This window comes from Plectrocnemia conspersa, unplaced genomic scaffold (assembly GCF_051122295.1).
Source record: "Plectrocnemia conspersa isolate PC_06_02 unplaced genomic scaffold, ASM5112229v1 ptg000002l, whole genome shotgun sequence".
Taxonomy (NCBI): Eukaryota; Metazoa; Arthropoda; class Insecta; order Trichoptera; family Polycentropodidae; genus Plectrocnemia; species Plectrocnemia conspersa.
In genome coordinates, this window is record NW_028277166.1 from 4,383,387 (window position 1) to 4,405,042 (window position 21,656).

At 31.9% G+C, this 21,656-nt stretch overlaps 4 protein-coding genes across 4 annotated transcripts; 2 read left to right on the plus strand and 2 right to left on the minus strand.

Annotated features, from left to right (window-relative positions):
• Positions 1-3,929: 3,929 nt before the first annotated feature.
• Positions 3,930-4,672, minus strand: ND-MNLL (NADH dehydrogenase (ubiquinone) MNLL subunit). The gene is made up of 2 exons (XM_088205368.1): positions 4,607-4,672; positions 3,930-4,331 (listed from the first exon to the last, which is right to left on the minus strand). Exon 2 carries the CDS (start codon positions 4,188-4,190, stop codon positions 4,002-4,004), a length of 189 nt encoding a protein of 62 aa, XP_088061494.1. The 5' UTR covers positions 4,191-4,331; positions 4,607-4,672; the 3' UTR covers positions 3,930-4,001.
• Positions 4,673-6,028: 1,356 nt separating this feature from the next.
• On the plus strand, positions 6,029-15,447 carry fl(2)d (Pre-mRNA-splicing regulator female-lethal(2)D). Its single transcript, XM_088205364.1, has 4 exons — positions 6,029-6,234; positions 12,353-12,477; positions 12,541-12,883; positions 14,375-15,447. The coding sequence occupies exons 1-4, from the start codon at positions 6,123-6,125 to the stop codon at positions 14,893-14,895; spliced, it is 1,101 nt and encodes a 366-aa protein (XP_088061490.1). The 5' UTR covers positions 6,029-6,122; the 3' UTR covers positions 14,896-15,447.
• A 496-nt stretch (positions 15,448-15,943) lies between these two features.
• Positions 15,944-18,909, plus strand: LOC148237390 (U3 small nucleolar RNA-associated protein 14 homolog C). The gene is made up of 3 exons (XM_088205355.1): positions 15,944-16,678; positions 17,308-17,500; positions 17,560-18,909. The coding sequence occupies exons 1-3, from the start codon at positions 16,059-16,061 to the stop codon at positions 18,868-18,870; spliced, it is 2,124 nt and encodes a 707-aa protein (XP_088061481.1). The 5' UTR covers positions 15,944-16,058; the 3' UTR covers positions 18,871-18,909.
• A 395-nt stretch (positions 18,910-19,304) lies between these two features.
• LSm3 (U6 snRNA-associated Sm-like protein LSm3) lies at positions 19,305-20,062 on the minus strand. Its single transcript, XM_088205371.1, has 3 exons — positions 19,953-20,062; positions 19,704-19,811; positions 19,305-19,639 (listed from the first exon to the last, which is right to left on the minus strand). The coding sequence occupies exons 1-3, from the start codon at positions 19,971-19,973 to the stop codon at positions 19,463-19,465; spliced, it is 306 nt and encodes a 101-aa protein (XP_088061497.1). The 5' UTR covers positions 19,974-20,062; the 3' UTR covers positions 19,305-19,462.
• Between the last annotated feature and the right edge of the window lie 1,594 nt (positions 20,063-21,656).

A 21,656-nucleotide genomic window follows, 5' to 3' on the forward strand; every position in this document is an offset into this window, starting at 1 on the left:
TCGGGGGTCTGACATCCCGATCGCTTAACAATTATTATTATGAAGCAGGCGGTTATTAAATTGAATAAGTTTGCTTCCATTTCGGCGTAAACTCATCTTATTGATCGCTCATGACTTCTGAAAAAAAATTGTGACCAATAAAATATATGTACAATAATTAAAATCTTCACCAGTCGAATTTCTTAAACGTGTTTTTATACGTTTTAGAGTGCTACACCGTTCAGCATCAGCTGTAGATACAGGTGTCACTGAAATAATTTCAATTAATTTTGCCACTTCGGAAAAGGTACCAATTTATTGTTTTGTATAAATCGGGATCACAAAAAGTTATATATTCATACATAACATTTGATTCAGATATAAGCTTGTCTTTACTTGCATCGGAAAATTTATTTTTATATTTTCTGTGTTCTTTAAAAAAAATTGTCTATTAAAATTGATTTATTCTAGGGTTTACAGTATAAAATTATTAAAATATTTTAAAACTGCTTAATTTGCCACAAATTTCACTAATTATTTTATCACAGACATTTTTAGAATATTCTATCAGTAATTAGTCTGTGTTGCTTTGTTTTTTTTACTTTTTTATTGTATTTTCTTGCTATCATCGCAGGAATAAAATCAGCAATGCGATTCTATACGAGGTTAAGAGATGATTCAAATTTATTGAATGCTTCTTCGGTAGTGATATTGCTTTTATGCGGTTGCGATGTGTTTTTAGGTTTTTCTTCTCATGGTGAATGTTACATGTACCGAAATGGATTAATTTGCGATTGAACATTATTAAGGCTTTCTTGCAGCACACTAGAAGCAGTGTTTGCGTCGTCATGTGATGCTAATATCGCCGTGTCATCAGCAAAGGTGGCCACCAGAGTATTTTTCGTCTTTGAAAGATCTGCAGTGTACAGCAGGTATAACACAGGCCCAAGCACGCTTACCTGAAGAATGCCTGAATTTATAGGAAAAATTGCGGTTTTTTCTTTACCGTGTTTTACCAAAAAATGCCTATTGTTGATGTATGAATTCAGTACCATGAAGAAATGATGAGGCGGGTTCATTTTTATTTTGTATAATAAGCCCTCATGCAAAACCTTATCAAAAATCTGTGTAACGTCCAAAAATGCTGCAGAACAATATCGTTTTTCTTCCAGATTCTTAAATGTTTTGTTAACGATTTTTTTCATCTGCTCAATCGTTGAGTGATCCTCCCTGAAGCCAAATTAGTGATTAGGGATGAGGTTTTCTTGCTTCAGTGTTGGTTTCAATCTTTGAAGAAACAGTTTTTCGAATACTTTTAATAAGATTGGGAACAGACAAATTGGTCTGTAGAACTCTGATTTTCCGGTATCCTTTTTTGGTTTTGGAATCATTATAATTTCTGCAACCTTCCATTGATCAGCGTAGTAAGCTACTCTTAATATGGCACTAAATATAAATGTGATGAATTTCGTGTCTTTTTCTGGCAATTCCTTTAATAATATACCTGTAATTAAGTCATATCCTGGTGCTTTTTTGATTTTAAATCCTTTATTATTGCTGTTTTTATTTTTTGAACTCTAAATAGTCTTATTTGTGAACTATGTTGAAAATGTGTTTTAAGATATTCGTGTACTTTTTTTCGGTTACAGTATGGTAAGCCAGAGAGTGTGGTTTAAAAACAGTTTCTAGATGTTTTGCAAAAGTTAAAACATTACATATTGTTATCACTTCTAGCCCAATTGCCTTCACTCTTTAAGATTGGTGGGTAATGCATTTGGGGTTGCTTTGATTTTTTTGGCGCTTTCCAAAGCGTGTTGTCTTTTGCTTCCGTCACAAATAAATTTTCCAAGTATTTTTCTATAGAAGAATTTGTTAATTCTTTAAAAGTGATTTTGATTTCTTTAATGGCTCTATTTAGTTTTTGTTTGTCTCCTGGAACTCTTGTGACTTGCCATTTTTTACAATGTTTTCTTTTATCTATTACCATTTATTTTATTATAATCGGACATTTTTCTTTGTATGTATGATCACCGAGTTCAGGAGTTGCTTGTAACGCCGCTTTATGTATATTTTCGATTTGGTATTTGATTGCAATTTCTATATATTTTTCTGTTTTTAATAATATATCAAATGATATCAAGTCATTTAAATATTTCTTAAATGCTGCCCACTTTGTGCTCTTATTGTAAAAGGATGATGTTTTCGTCTTATTTATTACTTTTGTACATACGGTAATTATGATCAAAGAATGATCTGATGATATGTCAAACGAAGATTCCGCTTTGAGGTTTTTCTGAGATTCCTTTTAAAACGCAGAGGTTGATAAGTTCCGGACTTCTTCTTCTATCAGAGGGCCAATATGTCGGTTGTGCAGTAGAAAGATAAGTGAGTTGCAAGTTTCCGTAGCTTTCGATATTTGTCTTCCTTTTGGTGTTGCCATTTTCGAGCCCCATTGTGTTTGTTTCGCATTATAATCACCTCCTGCTATAAATCGGTTTCCAATAGTGCTGTAGAATTGTATGTACTTGTCTGTTTGATTTTATGTTTTGGTGGACTATAAACGGGTGGGATAGTTACGGGTCCAGCTCAATCTTCTATTTTTATGCTAGTGGCTTGGATGTGTTCACTATCATATTTATCTACTTCGTAATGTTTTATTAAATTTTTAACTATAATACCCGAACTACCATGAGCAGTACCGTCTGGGTGATTAGTGTGATATATTGAATAATTTGATATTCTGAAATAATTTTTGTCGGTAAAATGGGTTTCGGAGATAAGTATAATATCTATCTGTTAAGTTTTTATTTCTTGCTCATGATTAAGCAAGCCATTCGTGTTCCAAACTACCAGTCTGAGGACGTTGGTCATTTTAATATTTTGGTGACGAGTGTAATTAATATAGTCGCTATATTATTTATGCTTTTCATGAGCTCCGACATCATATTTTCTATTCATGTTATGACTTGGACCGTGCTTTGATCATTTTTATTATTTACCTATTCTGCTTGTATATGCTGTATAATTTTTGCTGCTTGTGCCTATGTAGTATTGTAGTTGGTTTGCACGGGCGCTGCAATATTTCTTTATTCATCGAAATTTTTTCATTTTCAGTTCTTGATATACACTATATCCCTTATAATTTGCGGGATGGTTGCCTTTACAGAGTGCACATGTTGCTTCAGTGGTCCTGTCCTTTTAGTGCAGCTTGTTGATCACCTCTGAATTTGACGCAGCATGAACTATGGTTGAAGAAACTTTTTGTGTGGTTGTATCTCTACATCTTGTACATTGGGATATTTCTCTTTTTCTGTATGATGGTTCGAAAGTTATTTTTGTATTTAATATGAAATTGATTTTGTATATTTCTTTGTTATTGTCTTTCACTTTTAGTTCTATAAAGAACATTGGTAGTGAAGTTTTGGTTTTAGATCTCATATTTGATACATTTTTCTTGTGGTGTTGTTTGCATAGGAGTTTTTATTTTTATTTTCAATTTTTGATATATTTTATGTTATATTATTGTTATATATATTTTATTTTATATTTAATTCAATGACTAGTTTTACACTTGTGTGTCACATATTTTTAATGATTTAATACTATTATATTATAATTTGTGGTTTAAAACGATTTAATAACGTGATTTTTTTTATTTCAAGATAATATTTTTTTTAAGTTTCGATCACAGCAGTAATTTTAGTCTCGGCTTGAAGCAATCTACTCGGCCATTTTGGTCATCCTATATTTGTATTTTTTCTTAAATTTCAATTATTGACTTCAACTATGATTAATTTAAGCGACATCTATGAATATTGAAATAACGTGACGCAGGAATACATAGCACTTTTAAAAAGAGAATAAATAATAATCAAACCCTTCAACATATTCTGCATTTCCATTTCGTATATTCAGTGAGACGATGAAAAAAATGAAAACCTCATAAGACAAAAAGTTTAAACTATTTATATTTTTAATGTTACAATTTTCATACTATAAGCGAATAAATTACATCGAATAGTTCAAAACAATGAGTTAACTGGCCACGATGGTGAATCGCCGGGCTTCACATTTCCTCCGAACAGTTGACTCTTGTCTCTGTACCTAGACATTCTTTCCGTTTCCATGCGATCTAGATATCTGCCGACCCACGCGGCACCCAGCGGCCCGACGATGAGAATGTATTGCTTCGTAATACCAAAGATTGCCATTTTTATGACTGAATCGACGCGGCCTGCTGTTTCTTCCACCTTTGAGTGCGCGTATAGTCCGCGTAGATGGACCAAATCACAAACGAAGGAATCAACGTGATGGGCGAGTACCTCCTGATGATATAGGAAATGCCCATTTATCTATAACAAAAATGTAACCTCAAGTAAAAATACATATTTATATATTAATAACAAATTTAATCAACGGATTTGACGAATATATATTCGAAACAATATCTAAATAAATGTGCGTAATAGAAAAAAATATTGACAGTACGTGTTGTGGTGATCGACGTTACGTAACGAAAACACTTCTAGTGTACTAATAAATGATTTTATATTATCGCAATACACGATTTATTTGCGTTTGATACAATAATAAACTCTTAAATTGATCTAAAAACGCGAAAACTTACTTTGCGACAGACGGGACAGCGTACCCGAAAATTGGGCCCGAAGAGCTTGAACGGTGGCCATATACTAATATATATTGATTTTACGAACGCGCCAATCGTTTTCAATGGTGCTCGGATTTTTCCAGACATAATTATTCCGAACACGAATTTTGCGGACAATGATTATTCCGAACATTGCTTATTCGGGTCAAAAAAATATTTTTAATGTTATACTGTATTATTATGGGAAAAACTTAGCGGGCTTCCTTCTCTTGGTGACTTTGGCGGGCCTCGTGCACCATTAACTATTAAATGTTTAATAAAGATTTGTAGGGGGCTATTTATAGTTATATATTTTCATTTAGATTTCATTAAGGCCAAAACTTGGCGGTACTTTGGTAGCACTGGCGTAACGGATTTTCTCTCTCGACTGGCAAGCTTCGGCGTTCACGAGCGGTCGCGAGCCCGTGCCCCGTAATTGTATAAATATCCATGTAAACTTCAGTAATTCTCAATAAAAATACTACTGCAGTGGCTCATTCTGTGTCTAATTGCCACATGTCACTTCCCGTCATTTGTAACATGTGTCTATACAAATGTATTCATTGCTGCTATGCGAACTTATTTTTACTAAAAATAATATGTAGTTAATTTGTTGGTTCCAGCAAATTTATTAAACGTCAGATAAAGATGACCTTTTAGCTTTCAAAATACCCTTTCTTGTGGAAAACAGGCGCTCAGCATTAGATGGAAAGGCTGTGCTAAATTTTATAAATAAATCCACCAGCAGAGGAATGTAGGATCCGTGATAAAATCCTTCGACTTAGTCTCCATCCAGGTTTAATCAAATTTTGGACCGTGACATTATTGAATAAGTCATCCTTATCTTCGTTGTCGCTACTTCCGCTAACGCTTGGTAATTCTTCGATCCTCTCGCCTCTTGGTCATAGGTTCTTCCACTTTCGCCTCCATACACAGATTCCGTTATTATGTTTTTGTAGGCGTATCAGGGGAAACTCTCCTTTTTCTATGCCTACTAATAGTGCATTGATCAGCACGTGCTAAAAAAAACAATACAAAATTTTCCGAGGAGGTTAAGTAAGAACAGGCATGGAAAATTTTATTTAAAAACCATCTCAGAATTTTTTTTCGAGGAATCGAGGAGATATTGATACCGTATTAATTATAATTAAATTGCAATACAATTCAAAAACATCGTTTTATGATACGAAGACGTTGAAAAATAGTTGTTTTTGAAATATTTAGCAAGTTGATCTGTACGGGCAAAATCTGTGATATAATGGACATGATATAGTTTCCAATGCATCTTAATAGGATTTAATAGGATTTCGTGTTATGCAATTTTGGCCACTCTATACGAAAAATGAATACAAGTATGTAATATATAAACGACGATGGGGTGGCGAAAAGGGAGCTCGCCTCGTGCGCCGTGCGATTGGTGCGAATGGCAGGTGCGTCGGCCCTGCGGTGCCGGTCGTCGCGGGCTTCGAGGGCGTAGGCGCCGCCCCGAGCGGGCATGTCGCTGCCGCCGCCACCGCCGCTGCCCAGGGCTCCGCTGCCCTCCGGCGCCAGCTCGCCCGTGGCGGCGGCCTGGCGCCAGCAGGAGCAGCACGCCGACCACCTCGAAGGTACCGCCACGGAAGCGCACGTCGCCCCCGACGCCTGCGCCCCTTTACTTTGCGCTTTAGCGAGTCGGCGCTGCGCCCCCCGGATTCTCCTGCCGCGCGTATACGACGCACTTTCGAATCAATTTTTTTTTCTTCGTTATGGTAACACTCGATTTTTGCCATTGATTGTTTCTCTAATATCGATATCGATATCGAGTCGAGTTGAGTTGAGTTGTTTGAAAAATCAGTGCGTCGACAACGGTGAGTGATTTTCAATTATTTGTATAAAATAAAATATGCCTTATATATACAGTGCAGTGATATCTGATCGTTTCGCGTATACTATTCAAAATTCTTGTTTTCAGTATTCCATGTGACTTGTGTCAGTGAAGTTTTGTGTTCAAGTTTTAAAAAGCGAGAACGAGAGTGCGAGAGTGGAGAGTGGTTAAGCTGGACGCGGCGCTCTCCGTTTCTACTATAAAATTGCAATTTTGCCCATTATGTAATTGTGACCATTGACAATGTTAACTCTGTAGTCATTTGTGTAACTGAATATTTTTTGCCACAAAGTATATGTAAAATTGATTGCTACTACAAAAGGTCATTAAAAAATTAAATTAATGTTGAACCTTACAATTTTTATATTTCAAATTACCAATCATGAGAATTAAATTAAATTAGCATCTATTTGTTTCATAGAAAACATTCCAAGGAATCAAAAATTGCCAAAATAAACTTTTTGTATGGATGTATACAAAAGTCCAAAAAAAGGCGATATTTCAAACATCGACAATCATGCACCGGCTAAATTATTTTAAATAGTTTCTCACGGATATATTTCTGGTTACTTTCACACCTTCGATTTCGTCCCACGCAATCCACCTTCTATATGGATATAAAAAACTCATTAATAAGGTTTGTCATATCATTTTGCCACAAAAACTCTCATACCTTAGATTTTTTAAAAACCTAGTTTGATTATTTGCTATTATAGTTTGTGCGTTATGGTGGCTACCTATTTTTACACCTTTCAAATTGGGACTGCTGTTATTTCTATTGTAATAATTTCATAAACATTAAAAAATCAAATTTGACTAATCTTAAAAAGTAGTATTTATCACATTTTTTAAGCTATTGCTAACGAAATGAGATTTAATAAAACTTGCTCTTACTCTTAACACTTGATTTTATTTGTATCAGACGGTATTTTTTGTGGGTTTTTTTACGACTTTGTATATTTGAATAATGAAAATATATTAACACTATTTTTATATTCCGAAACTTCTCGTTTTTGAAAATGTGGTCCCGTTAAATTGACAGATTTATACCCGTAAAACTAGTGTTCAATAAAGAATATTAGAAATAAAATTGACATATCTTATAAACACTAAGGGAAAAATTTCAACTTTAGTGACAAGAAAAGTCACGTACAAAGTTTTATTTGCCCCATTTTTTTCGATGAAAACATATTGATTTATTCTTCAGTTAGAAGTTATATAAATATACATGCAGCATATTTTTATATTCTATGTTAAATTCACAGTTATGTTAGTAATTTTAAATTATACAAGTGTAAAATACACATTGATTTCAGTTGCTTTTTTAAGATATAATTTTTAAACAAATTTACAATTTTCCAACATTATATACCTTTGATAAATTACCCTATATTTTTAATTGCATATATTATGATATTTACTTGAAGTTGATTTTGTATTGATATTAGTTTTACAGTAAAATGTCTGTATATAAGTTGTTTATTTTCTTAAAAATCATTTATTATCTTATTACTGCTATTCGCTTTTTGCTTTATATATTATTTTACTAGGATTACAGATCTCATATATTTTCTTAAAGATAATATATAAAATGAGTTATGAGTTAAAGTTATTTATTATATAATATAACGATTTTATTTAAATATAAAAATACCCGATACCAAAAAATTCCCATAACTAATAATTAATTATTAAATAATACATAAAATATTAAATAATTATAGCGTTAATTAAAAATAATTTTATGTGATTAGTCTAAGAAAGTTTTAACTATTAAATATCAAATTTATTAGATATTTTGATTTTTTAATAATATTTTCAATAAAAAACTAACGATGCAAATATAAGCTGCTTGTAATTTTACCCAAAAATCAACTATATTAAAAATCTTTGTAAACATAAATTGAATAGATAGCAACCTTCATTTATTTGGTATAGGGTCTCGCGAGTATTATGTGTTATTTAGGCATTATCGAGAGTCTTGCGTGTTGATTTTTTACTGTGATATTTTTGGACGAATTTTCAAAATTCGTCCGATCCAGCCAAAATAAAGCGGTAAAAAATCGACACGTGAGACACCCGATAACGCTTCAATATATATATATGTATTATTAAACGATATACGCATGGCCATAAACTTCAACTTCTTATTGTATACTGAGTGTTCAAAAGTATCCAAACAATTTTTAACTCGTTGCCTTTATAGACCGATCTAAATTCCTTGTTAAGATGGTTTACCTTCTAGCATATAAAAGTGCCATGTCGAGTCGTTTTTTAGATCTTATTGACAGCGGAGTATTATTATCACTTCATTGAAAATTATCTGGTTTGAGAGATTTCCTCAACTTCTGAAACATGAATTACGAGAAAGTGGATATTTCAACATGTTTGTACCAAGTCTTTTAGGATGCTTGGCCTTGTTATAAGTAACGCTTTTTACTTTAATAATCTGTTAGTGATTCGTATTCTTAATATTATTTCAGTCCGTAGCAACTTAATTTATAGAGACTGTGAAGCCAAATATTATCTTACGATAGAGAAAATATAAGCCTTTTCCAAACATTTCATTAAATTAATGAGGGATCTACTCTCGAGAATTTCCAGCTTTAGCTTCCAGAACATCCACACTTCCCAAATCATTACTGCAGTGGACATCCAGCTTCTTAATACGCTGGCATTGTATGTTGATCTGATACATATCGTTAAATTTTAACATTGTTTATCATTTTATGTTATTTTTGTTTTTGATCATTGTGATGCATTGGAGAAATCTGTTGGATCATGTGGGTCGTATTGTAATAAATAAATATATTTTTATGGGAATATTTAAACAGTTGCTTTTGGATGTTGCATAAACAGCACAATAGATAAGATCAGATTATAATCGGTGATTATAATCTGAAGCACTTCGACTCGAATCCCATATAGACCTAGGTTTTCTCAATTTCTTTTATATCTAGAGAATCTGAATTAGTCATTTTATAATTATAATATTGAAATCGATCATCGCAGAATAGGTTTTCTTAGATTTTCTTAATCTTGTGAATGAATATCATGATGAATAATTAAATTTAAATCGAGCTATATCGTGCATATTTATAGTATGCTATAATTAATAAAATAAATTTCGTTTACCTCGTTGTAACACGTTCAGCTAAAGCCTGTCATGTTAAAAATTTGATTGTCTTCTCATTTTAAATTAAATTTATCACAATGCTTTTGCTATAATAGAAAAAATATTATTCATGAAACAAATACATTCCAATATAAAAAAGAGAAACTATTATTTATATTATAAATTAAATAATATATGTTCAAAACACGCAGATTGGAAATCACATTATAAAAAAGTCTTGATGAAAAAATGATTAACCGTTTTTTTTCTACGCTTATTGAACATCTTTTTTTTTTACTATATGTTCATAACTTGTGGATATTTTTTCTCAAGGTTTTTAAAATTATATAAAATTAAAAATAAATAAATAAAAAATGTTTTAAACAATTATTAGCACATTTCTTGAATTAATATCAGTTAAATTCCATTCAGTTTTCAATAATAAAAAAAAATCTTGTAATAAATAAATTAATTATTTTATATGTTTTAAATTAATATACTACTATTTATATTATAAATATATAATTAAACTTCTAATGTTAATTCTGCTAAAATACAATTTATTTCATATGATATAGAAGAAATAGTTTTTTTATTGTATTTAATGATCATTAAATTATTTAATTAACCCTGATAATAGGGGGGCACCTATTCATGCCATATTTATAAAAATATTATGGTTCATTAAATGCAAGTAATTTACAGCCTTAAATTATACTATTATATTAATTATACTTTCACTGTGGATGACTTCTATAGAAGTCATCCACAGTGAAAGAGTTAAATATATTCATTTAAAATGGTTTGGACTTGGGGCAACACTAGTTAACAAAACTTTGGACTACGAAGGATTAATATAATATTTCTCAATTAAGTTGACACACATATATTTTATTTTTTATTTTAATATTAAATATTTATATTAGTATTATACTTAATTTCCAATAGAATTCTAAGATGTTTGTTTATAAGACCTCATAGAAATATCACTATTGTCATTAATGCCATTGGACCAACCAAGGTTAACCATTTGATTGCCGAGCCTTTTGCGATTACTACCTTAATATCGATGTATTACAAAATTATAAAAATCATATGTTTGAAAAAAAAATATTTGCCTCTGAAGCAAACCCAATTCAGTCCATTAAAAATGTATCCATTTCATTAGTCAATGATGACGCTAAAGTAGCAAGAGCCGATATATTGAATATTGGAAACCAAAGGTTTAAGAATCATAACTGCAGTGCGAGTTTGTTTATTATTTAATAACATTTAGGAATTTATTTTAGAATCGATTTTTTGCTTATCTAGAGGCTTTTTAAAATTTTTTTTTTTAATGTCGTAAGAACCCTTTTTCAGTATGAAGCAAGTTCAAGACATTCATTTTGAACAAAAAATATAACAGAAAAGTACCAAAATAACACCTTTGTGAGTTTGCCCTTAATATTATACTAGTCTTGTTATTTTCATTTTTTACGGCTGCTTGTATGCATTACTTTGTGGAATTATTCTTATTTGTCATACCTGTTACACAAAATGATAAAATTGACTAACAAAAAAATTATACATACTAGAAAAGACTGTTTTAGAATATAGTTATTGAATATTTGTGGCAAAAAAATGTAATAAATAATGCATACTATATGTCACATTATAAAAATTATTATAATAAAAAATGACATACTAGTTAAAAATTATATACTAGAATCACTAGTTTTGTAAAAAAATATTAAGCAATTTTTTTTGCGATTTTCAATCAACAAAATTTATATAAAAACAATCAGCGTTTTAATTAATATATACATCTTTGTGGCAAAAAAATTGTACAGTGGAATTAAAAAAAAATTAGTGATAATAACTAATTTGTGATGAAATTATTGAGATATATATACCTGTTATGTTAGATTAGTGTATTATAGATAAAAAATATATTTTTTTTATATTGGACGTTATTGTGATGTTTTAAATTTAAATATATTTAAGTAGTAATTTTATTTTTAAAAATACTATATTTATTGACTAAAAAATTAAATTATCAGAATGAATAGTATATCACTTTCCCCCAGTTTTAATGAGAATTGTAACTAATATTATAAATGGGTTGAACTAGTGTTCTTAACGTTTCAATCCAATCATTCCTTTTTAACACCAGTAAGCGTTGAAAATTGCTCTTCAAAAAAAATTTTAAAGCATTATAACAACTAGAAACGAAAATGTATTTAAAAATCTTGTGATATAGATAAAAATGAATAACCGATAAAATCACTTGATAGAATGAATATTCTTTTTGTTCCATAAATGAGTGGTATGATGGCAAAAGTTTCTTATCAATGAACATTTCTACAATTTTCGCCCATATTCTATGCAATCGAACTGATAAATTCATTTGCCACTTGAACACTAAAAAAAACTAATGTAACAAATATAAATAATATTCAAAATAGCGGTCTGAAAGAATTTGCCCATTAGAACATATTGTATCAATATATAATTTGTGAATGAAAGTTGTCACATAATCTGTTTACATTTAGTGTATGTTAATTGTTAAAAAATAAAGCTTTATGAAGTACAATAGTTTTTTGCTTACAAGCCGTGTCCTATCACAAAAATCTCGTCGACAGACAACCATCGACATTTTACTTGCAACTCGATATCATTCAGACATACAGAAAAGACTCTCCAATTTGACTATGATGTACTTTATTATAAACCTCCATATTAAGCATGTTTATGTTTGTATTTAAAGGTGTGATTGAAAAGCTGAAGGAACAGGAAGAGAGGTTGAAGCAGCAAATAGCTGAATCACAGCACAAAGAACGCGTTCTGGTCAGGCGACTGACCGCAAAAGAGCAAGAAGTGCAGGATTATGTTGTAAGTTTATTCGGAAGTATTTCTTATTGATTACAATAATGCTTGTAAATTCTCAACTCTCAGGCTCAAATCGCTGAGTTGAAATCGGCGCAGGTCAGCGCTGCAGGAGTCGTCGGGAACGCCCGCAGCTGCATGCTCGATCCTGCTGTTAACGTCCTCGTTATGCGCATGAAACAAGAGCTGATCACAACAAGAAACCGATTGGAAGAGACGCAGAACGAGTTTTCGGCTTGGAAGTTCACTCCGGATTCCAACACCGGTAAAAAGTTGATGGCCAAGTGTCGACTGCTGCACCAGGAGAACGAGGACCTCGGCAAGATGACGACGAGCGGCAGGATAGCGAAACTGGAAGGCGATTTGGCGTTGCAGAAGAGCTTCAGCGAAGAAGCTAAGAAATCACAATCGGGTAATGAATCGAACGGTTTCTTTAACAAATTTTTAGTTTTAAACATTTTCGGTTATGGTTTATTATTGATATTTATTTGTTGTATAAGAGCACTTGAGCTCTCTGCTACAAAGTTAAAGATGAGAATTAATTTGTGTGGTTCTACAGAATGATTACAAAAATATAACCAAATAAATATCAATTGAAAATCGCAAAAAAAAATATTTTCATCACGGTCCTGAAGTGCAATTGAGTAAAATTTTAATGAAGAAATCCATCTCTTGGTGCTCATTAATTGTCATAGTTATGAGAGTCCTTCCACGCCCCTTTTTTTTTAATAAAATCCGCTTTTGTTGCTTAATAATAGGCATTGTTATTGTATCGTATTTATTAAAAAATAAACTATTATCTATGGTATGTTTATATAGCAATTGTAAGATAGATAATAGGGGAAAATATGCATTCATATAAATAAAGTACACCAACGAGAGTGCTGCAAATAGTTTCGGAACTGCATGTCCAGTAGTACATTTGCTTGGTTGATGGACATTCATCACTATACTGAACTTTCATTCGTTGATGAATTTTAATGCGTTTCAATTCGTACTGCCATCTCTTCAAACTATTTGTAACACTGCTACCAATTTAGTTGTTTTATTTATTATTTTAATCAACCTCGTATAAATTAGGGTGCTATTTAACAGGGAATATTTTAAGAGATTCAGCATTTAAATAAATACTGTTCCATAAAATAAATTGTTTATGCATTATAATAATAATAAATAAGCATTAAATAAATGCATAGATTGAGCAACATTTTATTTAGTGTATTAAAATACATAAAATGCGCATCAGTGTTTCGTTAGTGTAGCAAACGACCGAAGCTAAGCAGCACTGGGAGTGATCAGTATTTAGATGGGTGACCGCTTATAAAATTTTTGGATTAGTTTTGTGTGTTTTGAAATAATGTTTAATTTGAGTTTATTATAATAAAATAGAGAAAAATTTAAATGAGAAATATATAAAATATAATGAGTTTTCTACCATTACTCTCTAGATTTGCGCATGGTAAATTGTTTTAGAGAAAATATGTATATGAAGCCAACTTAGATAATCATCGTTTCAAATAGATTCGTTGCAGAGAGTCGTTCATGGGGTGTTAACTGTACTGACCAGTAGTTAAATGAAAAACTTGTTATAGTTAATAATTATTTTAACATATGGAGAGGGCATATTCATGGGGTGTTTACTATTCTGACCAACAGTTAAACGAAACACTTGTTATAATTAATAATTATTTTAATATATGGAGAGTTATTCATGGGGTATTCACTGTCCTGAATAACAGCTGATTGAAAAACAATTATTTAATGCGTAAACAATTAGTTTTAAGGAAAAAAGGTTTTTATAAATTGATCATTTAAATAGTATTCTATAAATTATAGTAACTCGTAATAATTTATTATTTAATATTAAATATATATATATTTTTGTTAATTATGTGCATTTTAGAACTGGATGAGTTTCTCCAAGAGCTGGACGAAGACGTGGAAGGCATGCAAAGCACCATCTTTTATCTTCAGCAGGAGCTACGCGTAGCCACAGAACGCAACACAGTACTAACGAAAGAGAACCAAACTCTCCGAACCAGACTGCCGCCTGACTCCCGTCACGTATCAATGGCAAACGGCACAAACGCCGACGAATACGACTCTGGGCCCGACGTCGCGCACAAGGGCCGCGAAGGCGATGGGCCGTGCAACGACGACGACAGCAGAGACAGTTCCAACAGACAGACGCATGTAGCTAGTGAAAACGAGAAATGTTACGGATTAAACGGGCTGGACGAAAACAAGCCCGACGGTAGAACTAACTGTGAAATTGGACCGGAGAAGAAACGCTGTTACGAAAGTGATTCAAGTGAGTGCAGCTCCGGCGGACGCAATAAAAAGCAGCGACGGGCCTCCGTGCTGTCGCTGGACTATCACGAGGAGGAGGATCCGTTAACGGCCCCCAACGGCGACATCGACTAGGATAATTTATTAAGGGTTGCGATCTATATGATGTATATTTTAATGGCAGTCTTAGCTGCGCAAACGTTTCGTGTACAAATAAGTAATAATCGTCACCGTCGCAAATATCGCCGCTACGTAAGAGCGAACGTATCGCAACGCGTCGTTTCTTCTGTACATGTTGAAATTAGTGTGGTCTTAGATTATCTTATATAGATTTTTTGACATTTTTTTTATATTATATTATATAAAATATGTATAAATAATTGCCGATTCAATAATTTCTGTTATGATAACATGTTGCTTTTTATTTGCTAATTGCTACGTTGTAGAGAGCAAATTGTTATTTTATGTATTAAAACATTTATGTTAATTAATAATATAGACGAAAACTAATTTTTATTATCGCAGAAGAAAAAAAACGAAATCGGTCTCTTGATAATATTATTTTAAGTTAACTCAATTTTTTTTGTGTATATATTTTTGAAAAATCTTTGACTCAAATTTATTTTATCATTAATTTCATACTAATGTAAAGTGTAACAGCAAATAATAAAATTATTGTATAAATAATATAATTTATATTTTGTGATGTCGTGACAAGAAACAATCGTGGTGAAAGAAATGGAGCCACTCCATGTTGTATACAGTATTACGTCCAAAATGTTCCTCGTGAATTCTTCCATCTAACTTTAAAGCTGATTTCGGTTAAATTTTGCATGGTTTTCAGTTTGTACGCATTCCTTCGATTCTCTTCTACAGATTGGATGTAAAATACATTAAAGGATGGGTTAAAAAGTAGTGATTTTTAAAATCGAACAAATATTCATAAATACTTTGTACCATCCTAAATATATATAAAATAAAATATTTTTTTATGAATCACATGAAACTCGATAATTTGATCATTGGTGATTTATCGTTTATATTATTAACAATAGCGATATTTGTTGCTATATTTATTTTATACACTTTTTCAAAAATATGTATTATAAATAATATATGCATAAAAATAATAGCTTGTTTTATTTTATTATGATTAAAAATAAAATTTAATATTACTCTTTTTATTCATGGCCGAAAAAAGTGATGCTATGACGCCCAAGTGACATGTGTACGCCGTGAAAGTTTGAGGTTATAGGAGTGTCATCGGTTGTTTTGCGTTCGATTCGATCGAGAATAAAATGTCCGACGAAAGAATGGAATCTGAATCTGAAGGCGAAGGAACTGCTGAATTATCCAAGGCGATCAAGCGTCTGGATAAGACTCAGCATATAAAGGCGCCGTCTCGAGAAGGCGAAGAGTCGGCCGACCGTAAGAAAGCTTGCCTTCCTGCTTTGTTGAAATTGCTGTCTTCCAGCGAGCATGCCGATTTAGGTAAAGACTTGAAAAACCAGTTAAAAAAGAAGAGCACTCTATCAGTGCCTTTGGAACGAAGAGAAGCCGAGAAAATAAAGAGGACCACTGGATTTTTGGAGATCAAGGCCAAATTGGATCGTTGGAATGCTATCGTCGCCAAGAATAGATCGGCGGAACAATTGAAATTTCCATTGTTGGAATTGGATGAAAGAAAGATAACGCCTAAAGATGATTATTTGAACAAGTATCAATTGAAATCGACGCTAGAGAAAGAATTGGAACAATTGGACCCCAAAGAAGAAGAAGCTCAGGTTAAAAGGTTTCCGCTAACAATGGCCGAAATGATCGAACATAGAAAAGAGGCGGCCAGGATGAGAGCTAAACAATCTTACATAGAAGCGAAAGCTAGGAGGCAAAGTAAAATTAAAAGCAAAAAGTTTCACAGGTATGTTTTTAAATTTTAATTATTCTGATATATACAGTAATGTACAAAAAACGTCCCCAACTGATGCTCCGCCTCGGTGTTGTCAACATTGCTCCAGATTTGCTGACCGATTCGCCCCTAGAAAAATAGTTTTGAAAATATTATTTAAAAACTTACCATTCACAAACCCATAGCAGCGACACTGTGCATAACAGACCTTTTAAAATATTTTTACTAATATCAACCAAACACTGCCTGTCCGTGTTACCAACCTAATAGAAACAGACCCTACTCTCGAAATAATACAAAATAAACTTACACTTTGATTTATATCTAAAAATTCCACTATCTACCTATTAAATTTGAGTTGTGAAGCAAAAAATATTTTAATTAAATTTTCAACTGATTTAAAATTAAATAAAATGTAAACAATTTGCAGGTGTTCCTCATGGTTCAATTTTAGGTCCCTTGCTATTTACAATTGACTCACAGAAACAATTTAATCGCTCTATTCCGTGTTCCTATAAAAAAATCCCCATTAATCAGTAGATAAACTTAAAAATAAGAATATAATTTAACGATCACATAAAATTATTATATGTGTAACCTTTCCACAAAAAACCATCATATTTTTGTTTATTTTTTTATAGAATCCAGAGAAAAGAAAAGATGAAACTGCAACTGAAAGAATTTGAAGTACTTCAGAAATCGAATCCAGAAGAAGCTTTGCGAAAATTAGAACAACTTGAAAAGAACAGAGCCGAAGAAAGAGTCACGTTACGTCATAAAAGCACTGGAAAATGGGCTCAAAATAAATTAGTTCGCGCTAAGTATAATAAAGAAGTAAGTGATCATCAAATTTGTTTTTTATATAGTTATTTTACATTTATATCGCTTTTCAGGCTAGACAGGAGTTAGCTGAACAATTGACCGTCAGTAAAGAGTTAACTCAAAAAGTTAACGTAGAAGAAAGCGAGTCAGAAATTGAAGAAGAACTTCCTGTACAAATTAATTCTAAAGATGCTAATAACCCTTGGTTAAAGTCGTCAGATCAAAGCAATGAATATGTAGACTTTGTGAGCGGTTATAAGAAATATTGGGAAGATAAAAATAAATCAAACGAGAAAGGAACTGAAGTGTCGGATGAAGAAGTTGGCGATCAAGTTGTACCTGAAACAATCGCAGAAACTAAGATCAAAGTTAAAAAGGTGAATCAAAATAAAAAGCGAAAAACTGTCGTTATTGATCCTATTAATAAAAAACGTAAAACTGGTATTGTTTCTACTTCGGCGTGGAAAGTGGAATCGACTGATGATTCTAAGAAAATTGATTTAGAAGACGCTTTTGATGAATTAGAATTAAAATATAAAAATAAAATAAAACAAAAAATCGATTCAATTCAATCTGGAATGTCTAAAAGAACTAGAGGGAAGATTGATAGAAAATCGGACGAATACGATGAGTTAGAAAAGTTGACTTTTAAAAGAAAATCGAATAAAGCGATAATCGACGAGGAAATGGATGAAACGTCTAACAAAGATCAACGGGAAGTTTCAGAAAAAAATAAGTTGAAGAAAATCATCAACAGCGATGTCAAACTGGAGGATAAAGATGATTTAGAAAAGATCGATCCTGATAAGTTCGTTCCGGCTAAAACCAGAAATATTAAATCCACTTTGCCCGATATGGATATCGGCGATGATTTCTTAGACGACGATGACGAAAAAGATGACAATAAGATGACTATAGCCGAAGCTTTCGAAGATGACGATATCGTCGCAAGCTTCCAACAAGAAAAGCAAGACGAGATCACAAAGAGCAAGCCTAAAATTGACGATTCATATCTTCCCGGTTGGGGCAGCTGGACTGGAAAAAATATGGCAGCACCTAGAAGAAAGCACAAGCCGAAATTCTTCAAAGAACCGCAAAATATTCGCAGAAAAGATGATAGGAAAGACAATCTTATTATAAAGGAAGGCGTGAGCGATAAAATGAAAGAGCATTTAGTGTCCGAATTGCCGTTCCCATTCAATAGTGTTAAAGATTTTGAAGCCACAATCAGAGCTCCACTCGGAAGCACATTTGTGACTGAAACTGCACATAAGAAATTGACTAAACCAGCCGTCGTTGTCAAGAGTGGTGTCATCATTAATCCGATGGATGAAAGTCAATTGGTTAGTAACCAACAATTAAGGAAAAAAGCTAAAAACTAATACTATGTAATTATTTATATAATAAAATATTGAATTTTATATTGTTTTTATTTTTTTATTAATAAATAAATAAACATGGGTTAATATGGGATTAGAGCACAAAACGAATACGAATCCTTGTCTCTCCAAAATAAGATTTTTATCCTCGTTTGTTTAATTTACAAAGAAGCTTATTGGAAACATATTAATTGAGACATTGCTGCTAAGATAAATACTTCCACATACATCGCTGATTTCACTACGATAGGTTGTGTGGGACATCTTACAACTGATAATATCTAACACTATTTTTTTAAGACATTTAATTCTAGTTTATTGTATGATCGTGTTACTTTTTTTAAATGGCCCTAGATTGCAACAAGCCCTAGCTTAGCTCAGACTATAAGGCCGTTGATTTTGATTCTTGAATTAACATTAAGATTAAAAATAAAGAGTTATTATTTAAAACGTACTTTATTCACAGCTTATCTGTTCCAATGTTCATAAACATACACATTAAAATTATTTTGTATTTGCAACATACTCAAAAAAAATATTTCTTATAAAAGTGATTTATGACGCTATTGCGATCATTCAAATCAAATCGACTTCATTAGCCGACTCTTGTGGGTGGTGACACCAATATAACTCCATCTCCTCTAACGAACAACATCGGAATATTTCTCTTAGTAGTACTGTATACTTCTTCATATGTTTCTTCGTCGATTTCGACTGTTGTGACCGTTTCTTCAGCGTCACCCAGAACCATATTTAAATGTTGATCGTATGCCTAAAAGGAAAAATATATATAAATAAATTCCTAGTCTCATAAAATGATTGATAAAAATTATTACGTGTAGCCGTCCTCTGAGTTCTCGCTCGTTGCGCATTTTTACATAAATTCTCTCGTCCAAACTTAAACGAATTAGATCTAAAGGCTCTTTAACGGTCATAATAGGTACCTGTAACAAAATTACATCAATTTAGAACTAAACATAACCTCAAAACAAGAATATGGCCATAAGCTCAAATCGCGTGTTTATATACAATAATTAGTTATTCAAAAATGATAAATTGCACGTATTGATCAAATATATGTTTACATTTTCCGCGTCGTCTGCCATTACTGCGTTTATATAAAAAAAACACTTGACCGGTATCAATGGACGCAACGAACGTCAAACTCAAGGTAATGTTGCCATATAGAAAAAGTACTTAACATTTCATTTTCTATCTAACGGTAAATTGTCAAATTATTGCATGAATAAAATCAGGGTTGTGGAGTCGGAGTCATGGTGTTTTAGGGGAAGTCTTAAAAAATCGACCGATTTCAATTCCTTTTTATAATATTCTTTAACACGTTGAGAGCGCTTACTTTTAAAATAATCAAATTAGATTTAACTGTCGAGAGACAAAAATATTTTAATCGAGCGTAGAATGAGACCATGCTATGCCTTTTTGTCATTGTTTATGTTCGCAATAAAACACAATATATATATTTTACATTTTTTCTTTACAAATAATAATATTAAAAATAAATGATAAAAAATATATTTATAAAAATTAAAGCTAAATTATTTAAAATAAAACGAGGTCGTTTTTTTGCTGCCTTCACTATATGTGTTAAAACTTTTGTACTGAAACGACAATACCGTGTGATTTTTTTTAAGCATAAGACACCAAGCATATATTATCAGCAAAACCAAACATACTACTATACGTTTCTTTCAACTTATCCATTAAGAACTCATTCAAAATTTCGGGCTTGTTGCTCCTCAATGTACCGGTAAGAAATAAATCGTTTTGTAATAGACATTGAGCTAAAGGAATAGATTTGAAAAAAATGTCTGGTATAATATACCTCTTGGTATTTTTATTTTGTTGTCATGTCCTTGTCGACTCTCATCGCTTGATTGACTCTTTTATTATTGTTCATTCCCTGCAAAATAATACATAAATATTTGTCATCTTTTTTTATCATAACAAAATGTTGACATCACACTTACATTATACAAATGTTCTGTGTTTTCATTACACTCCAATTAATCTGACGTGTTTGATATGAACTAAAAATAATAAAAAAATGTTATTACTGCTTTTATAATAAATTATAGTTCAAATGTAAATGTGAAAAGTACTTACTTCGTAATTGCAATAATCTTCATCTGATTCCGATTCGAACATTTCAATTACGTCTTCGTTATCCGAGAGAAATTCTACACCTTCAAATTCAAGATCTGATTCATCGAAATCAAATATCATTTAAACCAAAGTTAGTTTATATTAAAATTATTTAACGATGTAAAAATATTAAATATACTTACAATAAAAATATTAAATATACTACAAAAATAGTTGAGAAGTGCAGGAATATTCTGCGCTTCGACGTAGTTCTCCCGACGACAGGCAAACAAATACTGCGCACGTTTGAAATGCCGTCTGATGTGTGCGTCAAAGCGAGTTAGAGCGTGAGGCATCTTGCCTTAGCTTTCTCACTCTATCATACGCACTCGTGTATCTCGCTCGCACATGTACAAGCGAATCCGTGCAAGAGAAAAGGGGATATACTCACCGTCTGATATTCTCACCCATCTCTCATTTCCGAAATTATCTGACAACTCGGTATAGCATATGCGCGTGAAAGTTAAGAGCTTCAATTTATTTACTTATAAGAAACAATTATTTTTTCAAGATCAAATACAGTTAAAATCACGAATGGAATGATTAATTTTAGATTTAGTCAATCTGGTTTCTGAGCTTGGCGCTTGTATAATTGACAAATACCAACTTTTTTTTTTAATATAGAT